The sequence below is a fragment of the Pollachius pollachius genome (genome assembly GCF_949987615.1).
Source record: "Pollachius pollachius genome assembly, chromosome: 3".
Classification (NCBI taxonomy): domain Eukaryota; kingdom Metazoa; phylum Chordata; class Actinopteri; order Gadiformes; family Gadidae; genus Pollachius; species Pollachius pollachius.
The window spans coordinates 47,383,872-47,396,031 of record NC_136936.1 but is presented as its reverse complement, the minus strand read 5'-3'; the positions used below and the strand labels follow the sequence as shown (position 1 = coordinate 47,396,031).

The 12,160-nt window shown below is 40.9% G+C and overlaps 2 protein-coding genes across 3 annotated transcripts; one reads left to right on the top strand and one right to left on the bottom strand.

Moving 5' to 3' along the window:
* The first annotated feature begins 37 nt into the window (after nucleotides 1-37).
* rabl3 (RAB, member of RAS oncogene family-like 3) lies at nucleotides 38-2,556 on the top strand. Of its 2 annotated transcripts, none has more exons than XM_079732286.1 (8): nucleotides 38-124; nucleotides 369-460; nucleotides 744-873; nucleotides 1,047-1,161; nucleotides 1,294-1,444; nucleotides 1,796-1,867; nucleotides 2,134-2,172; nucleotides 2,290-2,556. In XM_079732286.1, exons 1-8 carry the CDS (start codon nucleotides 79-81, stop codon nucleotides 2,344-2,346), a joined length of 702 nt encoding a protein of 233 aa, XP_079588412.1. In that variant the 5' UTR covers nucleotides 38-78; the 3' UTR covers nucleotides 2,347-2,556. The 2 variants fall into 2 exon arrangements, with proteins under 2 accessions (XP_079588412.1, XP_079588411.1); XM_079732285.1 differs by having other exon boundaries at nucleotides 1,291-1,444.
* Nucleotides 2,557-5,194: 2,638 nt separating this feature from the next.
* Nucleotides 5,195-10,409, bottom strand: LOC307073583 (UDP-glucuronosyltransferase-like). Its single transcript, XM_079733475.1, has 5 exons — nucleotides 9,497-10,409; nucleotides 8,079-8,228; nucleotides 7,690-7,777; nucleotides 7,071-7,290; nucleotides 5,195-6,105 (listed from the first exon to the last, which is right to left on the bottom strand). Exons 1-5 carry the CDS (start codon nucleotides 10,355-10,357, stop codon nucleotides 5,823-5,825), a joined length of 1,602 nt encoding a protein of 533 aa, XP_079589601.1. The 5' UTR covers nucleotides 10,358-10,409; the 3' UTR covers nucleotides 5,195-5,822.
* Nucleotides 10,410-12,160: the final 1,751 nt, after the last annotated feature.

Genomic DNA, 12,160 nt, shown 5'->3' with positions numbered 1-12,160 from the left:
TCTAAGGCTTATATTTGGAAGGCGGGATTATCGGGGGCTCTTCCGGGAGCTGGTGTTCCACTTTATACATTGTCAAACATGGCATCTCTTGATCGAGTCAAAGTATTAGTGTTGGGTGACTCGGGTTAGTACAATACTGCGTTTGATATTTTTAAGCTTTTATAAGGTTTTGGCGATGATTGCGATGGCAAATACGCCTTAGTTTGACTATGTGTTTGAGATGTCGGGATAGTTGATGGGTGCAACGTCCAGTTTCTAGCAAGCAGTAGCATCAATACCATGTTGACAACTTGTCATTCTCGTTCGTGCAATTTGTAATTGCCTTCTATCTCGTTGTTCGGCAGTTAACACACGTATGTCTGTTGCAGGTTGTGGGAAATCTTCACTGGTTCATCTCCTATGTCAGAACCAGGTTTTAGGAAACCCGTCCTGGACTGTAGGCTGCTCCCTGGACGTTCGGGTAAGACTTGGCTAATGTCAGTGATACCCATATACTGTAGATTACAAGCCTGACATCCCCAGACAAATTTGCAAACGTATTGTCCGGAACCTCTCAGTTCATTGTCGATTTCCGAGTGGCGTTATCAACGGGCGCGGATCAAAATGCCTCTAGAAGCAATTGGATAGACCTATGACACAGCTGTCTCGGTTGTTGATGAAAATGTATGATACATCTATATGCCTTACAATTGCCTTCTCAATGAGTACAAACAGTTCTGCTTACCTTTTCTATTCGTTTCCAGATTCATGACTACAAAGAGGGGACCCCAGAAGAGAAAACATACTACATTGAGCTGTGGGATGTGGGAGGCTCGGTTGGCTGTGTTAGCAGTATCAAGAGCACCCGAGCAGTCTTCTACAATTCAGTTAATGGTAAAGGAAATGTCTGTTATTAATGTGTTATTAAAAAAAATCACTGATCAAAATAGAATTCATGCTAGTGACATTCGTACTAGTAAGGAGAATAATAATTCAAATCAGTATAATATCCAATTTCATGATTTCTTCCTAGCACCATATAAAGGCTTTTGCATGTTTTCCCTCAGGTATTATTTTAGTACACGACTTGACCAACAAGAAATCCTCCCAGAACCTCTACCGATGGTCACTGGAGGCCCTTAACAAGGACTCCTCACCAACAGGGGTCATCGTCTCTAACGGGTAACACAAATTAAACCGCAGATAAAGTACCAGTGCATAGCTGGGCTTAGGTTCAAAGCAACAGACAGTACAGTACCTAAAACAGCAGATACTTAAACTTTGATTCCTGTGTACTCCCACCACCATCAGCAGTGATTATGACCGAGAGCAGTTTGCTGAGAACCCAGTGCCTCTGCTGCTGATCGGCACCAAATTTGACCAGATCCCGGAGAACAAGCGCAGCGACGTCTTGAACCGGACCGCCTTCTTGTCTGAGGACTTCAACGCAGAGGAGATCAACCTGGTAGGTCGCCCGCATGACCTGAAACAAGAGGGGTGCTACAGCTGTTTGTTTATTGTCTTCTGTTCCTCACTTTTTGGTGATTCCAAGAGTCCTAAAATGGGACTGGAACAGAGGTTTTTTGGATTTTACAACAATGGTTGTGGGGTAGAAGGGGAACATTGACAGATGGCTACTCAGCTCCAAAAGGTCACTTGGAAAGGAACACATCAAGTACAAATGGAAATGTAAGTTATTACATTTAGGTTTAGGGTTTATAACATGCATAGAAATACTATTTTCTGGGGGTTTGTGACTTACTAGTTCCATTGTAGTTTGTAGTTCACCCTAAAGTGAGATCTTCTTGTGTGTCAGGACTGCACCAACCCGCGGTACCTTGCTGCTGGCACGTCCAACGCTGTCAAGCTAAGCCGGTTCTTCGACAAGGTGAGATTTCCTCCCTTATTCATCCTGCTACTGAAAAATTAAGCTTGTCGCATTAAAATAAGGTCATTGGTAAATAAATGCTAAATCTTTGATCAAACCCATATTTTTATCATTACGTTTGTACACTACTGTGACGAGCTCTATGGCTTTCATAAGATGGACCAATACAGTTTACTTTACTTTCACATTCATTCAACATTGTGTCACATGTTGTAGACTGTGGCTCAACACTGTAAGTTAATGGCTATTAACTTACTCTTTACCAGGTGGTTGAGAAGAGATACTTTACAAGAGACCCGAGTCAGGTACGTTTGGTTAATGCCCTCAACTTGCTTCTGCACAACATATCCAATAAAATGATACAATATGGACTAATCTTTTATGTATTAAGATGATTCAAACTCTTTGTTTTATTTTGGCAGATGACAGGTTTTACAGACCGGAAACGTTTTAACTTTAAAAGCTTGCACTATGACTGACACGGCACATCTACTGCCTCCCTGCAGACTGGGCAGGGGGTTTCGTCTAGCGGTGAAAGCTGAAAGGTTTAGGTTGGTCCACCAGAACACATGAATGTGCAGCCACAAACTGGTGTCCAAACTCCATTGCTTGTAAATATGAAACTGCAACTATCACAATGGTGTACAGAGGCAATCATTATTTCCAGTGGTTCATAGTGCGTAAAATGAATAGCAACTCAATAAATGATGTTTTCAATAAAGATTGTCTAATTTGATTGTGTTTATATCACCAATGTATAATGACTCGATTTTTATTGTTTTTATATGATCTTATGCACTATGATCTACCTTATATGCACCTTCTGAAAGGTGTTTCCACACAGAGGTCACCAACACAAGGCCTCAGAGACCCCATGAAGTAGCCAGGTCATAGTAGTCACAGTATATTGTTACCCATTCAGACCAATCAGTAGTGGTCGTTTTAGGCTGTCCAGTTAGACTGTACTGCCATTTCTAACCTAGGGTAACCTAGTGCCTTTTATGCATGTTCAAATCCTTAATACAGGGCATAAAGGAGCAGTTACTCATGAAAACGTGGATACTTGGGGTCTTCAAATCCACAGTAAAAGTGGTAAAATGAAAAGCAAGTCAATGAACAATTGAATTTACACACTAGCAATAATTACAGAAAGAAAAATAAATGCTGGGATACTTTTCAAAAGGTTAAGGTGTGTGACCTAGTCCCTTTTTTTCATCACCCCCTTAATCCACTGCATAAAGGATGGGCTCTTCATGAAGACATGTGGATACTTCACATGGGCTGTCACATTTAACCTTGAAATGAACTGATAATTTTTGCATTAAACAGATTAATGTTTCATGTGGCGTAAATTGTGCATTATCCTCGACTTGCATACAGTCCATGTGATGATGTGAGGTCAAATGTGTCAAATAAACTTATGACTATCATAGTGACACATCTGAGGGTCTGTTCACGCACTAATTAACAGTAGGGCCGAGATCGTTTATTGGCCTGTGGCATGTGCCACCGCGACCACTGACATACCATGGCATATGCCGTTCAGGAACGGCATATGCCATTTAGGATCGGTAACTGCCGTTCAGGTGGAACGGCATGCCGTTTAGGAACGGCACATGCCGTTCTAGAACGGTACATGCCGTTCGGGTGGAACGGCAAGTGCCAGATAAGTGCCAGGCTCTAAATCTCTGTTATTGATTAGTCAAACCTGTTTAGGTGGTTAGGCTAACTACCGTCACCGGAGCAAGTCCGGCTGTTTTCAAAAGCATGTCATTTCAAAAGCAACAACTAACAGATCGCACATATACTAACAACAGAACGGACACGAGAAATGTATAAATCCCTTTATTTACGGCGTTATGTTGTGATATAGTGTCGATAAAGACCACATATATATAGCTTTACATTTACGGCAATACTTGTCTTGAAATGATATGGAGGAGGCTGGTGTCATATACCATTGTTGGGAACGGCATATGCCGTTCCACCCGAACGGCATTTACCGTTCCAGAACGGCATTTACCGTTCCTGGACGGCATTTACCGTTCCTGGACGGCATATGCCGTTCCACCTGAACGGCAGTTACCGTTCCTAAACGGCATATGCCGTTCCTGAATGGCATATGCCGTTCCTGAACGGCATATGCCATGGTATGTCAGTGGTCGCGGTGGCACATGCCACAGGCCAATAAACGATCTCGGCCCTACTGCTTTATTGATTGACTAAGTGTTTAGTCAATCAATAGCAGAATGGCATATGCCGTTCCTGAACGGCATATGCCATGGTATGTCAGTGGTCGCGGTGGCACATGCCACAGGCCAATAAACGATCTCGGCGTCTCTCAAAATGACCGCCATATGAAATGAATGGGTGACCCTAGATTGTGTTCATCCATCAGATAGTACACAACCACAAATCCACCACCACCACCACACGCACACACACACACCTCCACGCACACGCACACCTACACGCACACACACACACGCACTTTCACTCACATACAGACCTACATGCACACGCACACACATACACGCACACACATACACACACACACACACACACTCCACCCCACGTGAACCCCTTTCAGACTGAACAATTAGGTGTCCTCTCTTTCCCGTGCTTATGTGCCTATCCCCCTACGTCAACCACACCTTCCAGACTAAACGTATAACACCTGTTCCACATTTCAAAGTTACCAATTAGGTGTTTACCATGGGCCTACGACGGTAGGCCCATGGTAGGCCCCCCGATCGGCGTAGGCCCAAGACAATGCGATTTTTTGTTTGGGGCTTTCAAAGATCAGAGGCCTATCATGAGCCAAGAAAAAAGAGGGCTACTAGTGGTAGCTGGGCCCAGTGGCCGCTTGACACCACAGCCACAGACCCCCCCCCAGGCCTGCTCTTGACACATTTGTAGGGTTATTAAAGTCCTATGACGCCCTTTTTAAACAAGGTCTCAAAGACCCCAGGCAGGTCATATGTGTTAGGGAAAGCATGTTGGCCCATCCCTTAGTAGGAATACAATTATACAAACAACCAGTAATTGATTCCAGCGAAAAAGAAGACAGTGATTAGTCAACTTTTCACTTACTTTTCCTGCCATGTAGTTAATTTCCATATCAAAAACGATTTGTTCATGAGTAATCTTAATATACCATAGCCATATGATGCGGTTGAGGTATTGTCGGTACAATGAGTGTGTTGTGGAACAGTTACTTGGTTCTGAAAGCGCAAATAACAAACCTAATTATTCAAAACCATTGACAAAAATGGTGCAAAGCATGTGTCCTGTGATAATTTAATAACTTCAGACCAACACATAACATTTTGAAAGTCGATTTTATAAAATGTTATTATAAAATCTAAAGAATTATTTATACTCACATAAAATGTGAGTATAAAGCTCACATCCCTTACCAATGTAATTTCTCTATATCACTTAATTCTGCCTAATTCGCCGGAATGTGCCTGCCTACCACAAATGCATTCCCACGAAAATGTTCAGCAGAATCTGTACATTCTGTCAAAAAGTAATTTACAATAAGGGTACAATAATTTACCAATTAGGGGGCTAACCCTAACCTTATTAAATTATGTGTAAATTAATACCTAAGTAATCGATTAGTTACTGTAAATAATTTTTCAGTACATTTTTTGTTAATGCTTATAACTGCATTAACTGATGTAATTAATTATTAAATATGACATATTACAATACAGTTTGATAGGCAGCTGTGACCAGAAGTTACTGAGCCTAACCCCTTTGTTGAGTTCACTCCAGGCCATATGGGAAACTTATACATAATTATTAAATTAGGGAAAAAGTTGTTACAAGCATTCTTTGTACACTCAGGTAGACGGTTATGATCACCCAGATCTGGGGGCAGATCTTTAACAGTACTTCCTGTTGATCTCATACTGTCTCTTTCAAAGGAGACAATAGATGCAGAGATCTACAACACCTTCTCCTTCTTTGCCACTCGCACGCCACACCTGCGGGCGCAGAAACAGCAACATTTGAGGCCCAGGAAGGCCATAGTCATGAGGACAGCAGCCAGAAAGCAAAGAGTGTCCAGGCTGTGATACTGAATCCAGTTGAGGTTGTGGGCTGCGGGCCGAAGGTGACCGGCCCCCTTGTGTCTTATGACGAACTCGGTCCAGAACACGGCCAGGTCCAGGGGCTTGACGGCATGATCCTGGTGCACCGACATGAGATTCACCATCTTCTCTTTGTAACTAGAGGATGGGGGAGTTGGAGGAGAGGGGATGGTTGAAAGGCAGTTGAATCCTTCAAATAGTGAAACCAAAATAAATATTGTTTTGCTAAAAGGGAAATAGTTCCAAAACTAAAAGGGGCTGAGTCACGTCTTGTTCTTGTTTCGTTACGGAGATATTCGTAACGAATACTCGTAATGGAGTGCATGAAGCTTTCCGAACGGTATTTCTACTGAGGGCTTTACGGACCCTTTATCTGAGTGCGTCAGTGATGGTACATCTACTTCGGCCCCCTTTCAATTAGCCTCTAATTGAACAAATCTATACAGTCAAGAAGGAAGGTGCCTCCGTATTCTCTCATAATACAAAAATACATTTTTGTATACATTATCTCCCTGATGACAGATGAGACTAAATACTTGTTGTATAAATTGTACTTATTTTCATTCTACGTCTGCTGGAACAGAGTTTAGGGAAAGGTTGTCACCATATTACTTGTGAAGACCTTATTTTGAAGGACGAGCACTCATTTTTTTGCAAAGTTTGGGAAGCCTTTTTGAACTAACTACATATAGTAATTCATGATTCAGACTCTATCCCTTCTATGCATTTCATAGATTGCGTGCCATGTTTAGCTTATTTATTCATTTATTTTTTGTTTTAGAATAAATATTATGATACACATTTGTAGAAATGTATCAAGAAAAGTGATGTTAACTATTTATGATTGCCAGCAAGGAAATGGGCTGAGTTGGGCAGAAGGATTATGTTTGTTGTTTTAGTTTCTTATGTTTTCAAATGTAAAATACTAATACAAGATATCGTTGCACTACAATCTGATTTGTGATGAAAGGTTTGACCCATCCTTCCCTTATAAACCCTTTTTTGGAGATCATCTATTTATGATACCCCCCCCCCCTTTATCCTTTCTATGTTTCTTACCTCTTATTATCAGAAAACAGAAAGGATTTAATAGTCTCCCGTACCTTGTATCATTGACGACTTTGTTAATGGCCTCCAGCACTTTTTCTGTGGTAACGTCAAACGCGTTGATCACGACTGCCACTCCACGGGACACCATGTAATCAACGTTGTCCGGCTGGTCCCCAAACAATGGCATCATCACCATGGGAACGCCGTGGCAGATGCCCTCATAGATGCCATGTGAGCCTCCATGAGTGATGAACACTTTAGCCTTTGGATGAGCTGAGTGAAACAGGAGAGGGGGAAGAGGGCAGTCAGGTAACAACGTACTGAAGCCCACTTCAAAGACCAAAGAGGGGCAGTTTCAATTGGTTTATTTAAACAAAACAGTAGTTGCAAGATTATAAAATACCTGTATTTAAAAATGTGTCGTCTCCCTGAAAAGACCCGAGGCTAATGTGCTTATGGAAATATTTTGGGTTTACTTATTGCTAATGTCAACATACCAACATTTATAACAGCTCTGGCTTATCTATTTCACCTACTTTTATCCTGCACTTTAAAGCAAATCTATACACCTATATCAGTAAGTATTGCAAATATAATAATAATAATAATAATAATAATAATAATAATAATAATAATACGATTTCTAAATATTCAAATGAAATATGTACGTACCTAGGAGATCATTTTGAGGTAGCCACTTCATTATTTTTACATTCTCTGGCACGTCTTCTGGTAAAACACCAGTATGCCTCCAAACCACCTAAAACATAAAGCAACATCAATTCATCATGAAACCCACCAATCCCTCACCAATTCACATGTTGAGTGAGAAAACAAAGGTAGATTTGTTGACACCACACTATCAAACTTACAAACACAAAAAGTAAAAAGCTAGTGCTGATACAAACAAAGTGCTTTAATTTGGGAGAGTAAATTTTAGTATCATGGTTAGTTTTTTTAGGGAAAAGGACCTCTGAGGTAATCTGTGGGCCTTCACTGAAACAGAAAACCAAGAGGGGGGGGGAGTTCATAGCACAGCTGTTCTCAGCTCCTTATCTTACCCGTTGAGGAATTTTCTTGAAGGCATCTAAGAATGCTATTGTCATATCTGCAGGCATTTTGTCCACCATGGAGCCTAGCGTGAAAACGATGAAACCGTCATCACCGGATCCATCTACAAACTCCTCCAAACTCCACCCATCTACAAAGTCCTGTTAGAAAAAAATAAGAGTATGGTTAAGGAAGGACACGCATATTCTCCATTAATAACATACTTTTAGTCGCCTGATATGATGTTGCCGTGTTGGGGCTGTTCCTCTAACACCATAACTAATGTTGTTCCAGAACTATCATTCCAACCAACTGACCAATTACGTTATTGTGATGTCATAACTTTGCGACCCGGGGAAAAGACCAGAAAACAACTCAGGTGCTCTCTTGTCCAACGCAAAACAGATGTAAGCTATAAAAAATATTTACTTTTAGGAATAGAAATAGATCTACTTTCTAATGGTCAAATGTGTTCCCCTATAACAGTACACACATACACACAATCTGAGACTTGTACTTTGTTAAATAATTAAAGGTTTTTACAAATTTTAGTTACAACATTCATGCCTTGTTAACAAAAGCCTTATCAAATGTGTCCCTTCACAAGGCTTATCTTCAAGCAGTTATAGTACAAAGATGGAAATAACAAGGGACTAGTAAACATTAATTGTTATATTAGGACACATCAGCTATTAAACCCAAAGTGCAGAGGTCAAATCAACAGGCCTACAACCATTGTTTTCAGTGCAGGAAGAATGCTTATCCAAACAAACAATGTCCAAAGTCCCTAGCTAGAGGGGCGGGCCTCCTTGTCTCAGATTTCACTCTGGAACGTTCCGCCATGATGATGTCCTGTTAGTGTTATCGCGCAAACTCCATCAGCAGATAAAAGCTCTCGTGTTTTTTTCCTGCTCCACACTAAATACTTGTACATGTTGTGTAGTAGGTTATTATGCAACCATAGGCTAACTTGCACAGCCTGGTCTAAGAAAAAGGTTGAGGAAAGCTAAACTCTAAACTACTGTATGGATTTTCAGTTTAGGATATTAGGTACCGTTAACTTAACCTCCGAACGGTTGAGTACATAGAGGGAAGGCCTAATTGGTCAAAGTCCAATAGATATTAATACCCATAGCGCAAAGTAGGCCTACGTGCTGCATTGCATAACGCTACACAAAGTGGAACTCAATGATAATATGTAGACCTATGTTTAAATCCGCATGCGTGTGTATAAGCAAACTGGAGCAAAGTGTGCACAGTTTTACACTGTTCGTGCATATTCCATATATATCTATATAGAAACACCGCAACCGTCTATTCTTCAGTTAAGTGGTGATTTAATAAAATAAGTAGCCTATTCATTTATATTCATTTGAAGTAAAAATAAACAAAATATACCTTTATTTATTGCTTAATATATTTCACTCACCGCTGACAGAGGAGATGGCTTTGCGCAGTTGATGCCTCCAATAAGAACCATGTTGGGCATCATGGGTTTTGGAAAGAGGAAAGCAAAGTCATATCGGAGCAGCCAGATGGCACCTTGGCGGACGAGGTCCTTATAGCTGATGTCCTTTTCCAAATACCTGCTGGCCAGCTCATCAAAGCTCGCATACATGATGCGGCAGCTCACAGATTCAATCCCATACATGACCATGTTTTTAACCCTCTGAGGAAAGGTCATGGTGTCCGAGTGACCGGAGTAGAAGCGCGGGACGTAGGAAGGAGGCGAGGGACACTGCGTGCCAATGTCGTCCAAACCACACGGGAGTCCACGCAGAAAATACACGACTGGGACGGAAAGAGTCTCGGCTAGGATAGAGCCGCAAGGCAGGAACGGGTCCGTGAGCACGACATCGAATCCCTCCAGGCGCAGACGGCCCATCACCTCCTGGTTGTACAGCAGATTCTCGCACCCCTTCACGTGGATGGAGGTGTAGTCGATCAATCTCTGCACATTGACAAACGCTTCGGTGATCTTGGGCAGCTTGATGAAGATGTTCTCTTGGAGTTGTTTTAATACCTTTCCCAATTCCTCCTTCGTGTAGGAAACCGGGTAGATCTCATTCCTGCAGCCGACCAATCCCTTGCCTAACGCGGTGGTCTCAGGCTCCAGGAGAACCACGTCGTGGCCCCGGACGATAAGATCCTTCACCAGGAGTTTCATGCTGAGCCAGTGGCTCCCATCCACGGGAACCACTAGTACTTTCGCCCCAAGGGTTTCTCCCAGTGTGGAGAAACACAGCCATGCTAGAAACCCCAGCTTTGCACTCCTTACCCCGCCGGCCATGCCTTCTCTCCGTAAGGTGACACTCTAACTGCTTCCAACATCGGCTGGTGGGTGTTGTTTATATACCATAACAAATTATCTAGAAAGTGTTCTTCAACCAGAAGGGAGGAAACTTGGGAGGAGCCAGAAAGGAAGCGACCAGGTATGAATTATGTAATCGTATTTGAGTATCCTCGTACCTTCATATCTCATGGCTCTATCCCGTGAAAGAAAATAATAATTACTATTAGGAAATGATATTTTGAAATCATATATATATATATATATATATATATAAGATACGTATTTTGATATTGTGATGAAAATGGCAACTGCATACTGTATTATCTCTGTATTGAAAGGTATATTAATAATTAAAGTTAAGTATTTCTTTCATTCGAAGAGTAGGCATAGGTCTACACAATTATTGTTCAAAAACTTTGCTTCAGGATTTAGATTAAGCAGTTCGATTAAGCATTTAGATTTAGGTACTTATACATAAAGATTTCGATTTATATACGATTTGGCATTTCGATGTAAGATTTTGATTTCTTTAGGCTATAAGATTTAAATTAAGATAAACAATTTAGATTTAAGATTTAAAATATAATTCTAATATGATAGCCTATGTGTGAGAAAGTGACGTGAAAATTGCATTGCATTTTGGAGGGAAGTAATTCTGCCTTACGCCTGTCGAGTTCTTTTTAAAAACTTTTTTTTTTTTTAAATTCCAAGTTCACAGCTGTTTTTTCATTTAATTCAGTTCATTCAGCTGGAGTTTTCAGAAGTTTGGCAAGTTGATAACCTTCCAATACAAAACATGAAAAGAAAAAGACAAAACAAACATACAGTGTTAGTATAAGCCTACTGCCTTAATGATCAACAATTTCATGCTTGATTAATATATTTTTCTTAAACTCTGACCTCTGTCAAAACAATGCCTTTTGTGTTAAAATTAAAACAATCAAAAAACTGTATGAAAGAAAGCCATTTAATGCTAATCCCAACCCCCCAAAATGCGTCCTGATCAATACCTCAATAACAATGAGACAGAGGTCTGGCAGTGAGGGTGATGGGAACAGGATGAGTTTGTTTGATCAACTTCTCAGGTTCAGTAGGCAGTGTTGGGAAAGTTCACTTTCTTCGTGAACTAGTTCAAAGTTCAGTTCACAAATTTTAAAATGAACTAGTTCAGTTAAACGTTCATAATTCAAAATTTTGAACTAAGTTCACAGTTCCAAGAAATGAACTAGTTCATAGTTCTTTTTTTCAATATGTTGCTGTGAGCTTTTCATTTTTTCCGGTATTTTGAACATTGAGCCCCCTTTGTGGTTTGTCTAGGATGATATAGAGTGGTTGAATCAAGTATCGTAGCGAAATACAGTTTCTATCGTGTTTTATTGCACATTTAGCGCATTTTGTAAATCCCATTGATTTCTGTTGGAAGACTCATTGCTCGTTGGCGGAAACGGAAAGGGGGGGTGTTCACGTTTGATTGTAGTCTTTTCGCTCGGTTCTAGCCCTACTGATGAGACGGAGAACCGAGCGAAAAGACTACAACCAAACATGAACAGCCCCCCTTTCCGTTTCCGGCCAACAAGCAATGATTCTAGGAGGTATTCTACTCCGCTGAGCTATGAGCCAGAGAGCTAACGTTATGGATTGTACATATTTATAATTCGAAATTCGTCTGAGCCTTTATACCACAAATACTCTAGGGTCTATAGCATATAACCGCTTTGTCTGATTACAGTTTAATTCATTTTCCACAATTTAACAGCTCTCGTTTTGAAGAATAATCACCGCGCCATTCGTTTCAATGGG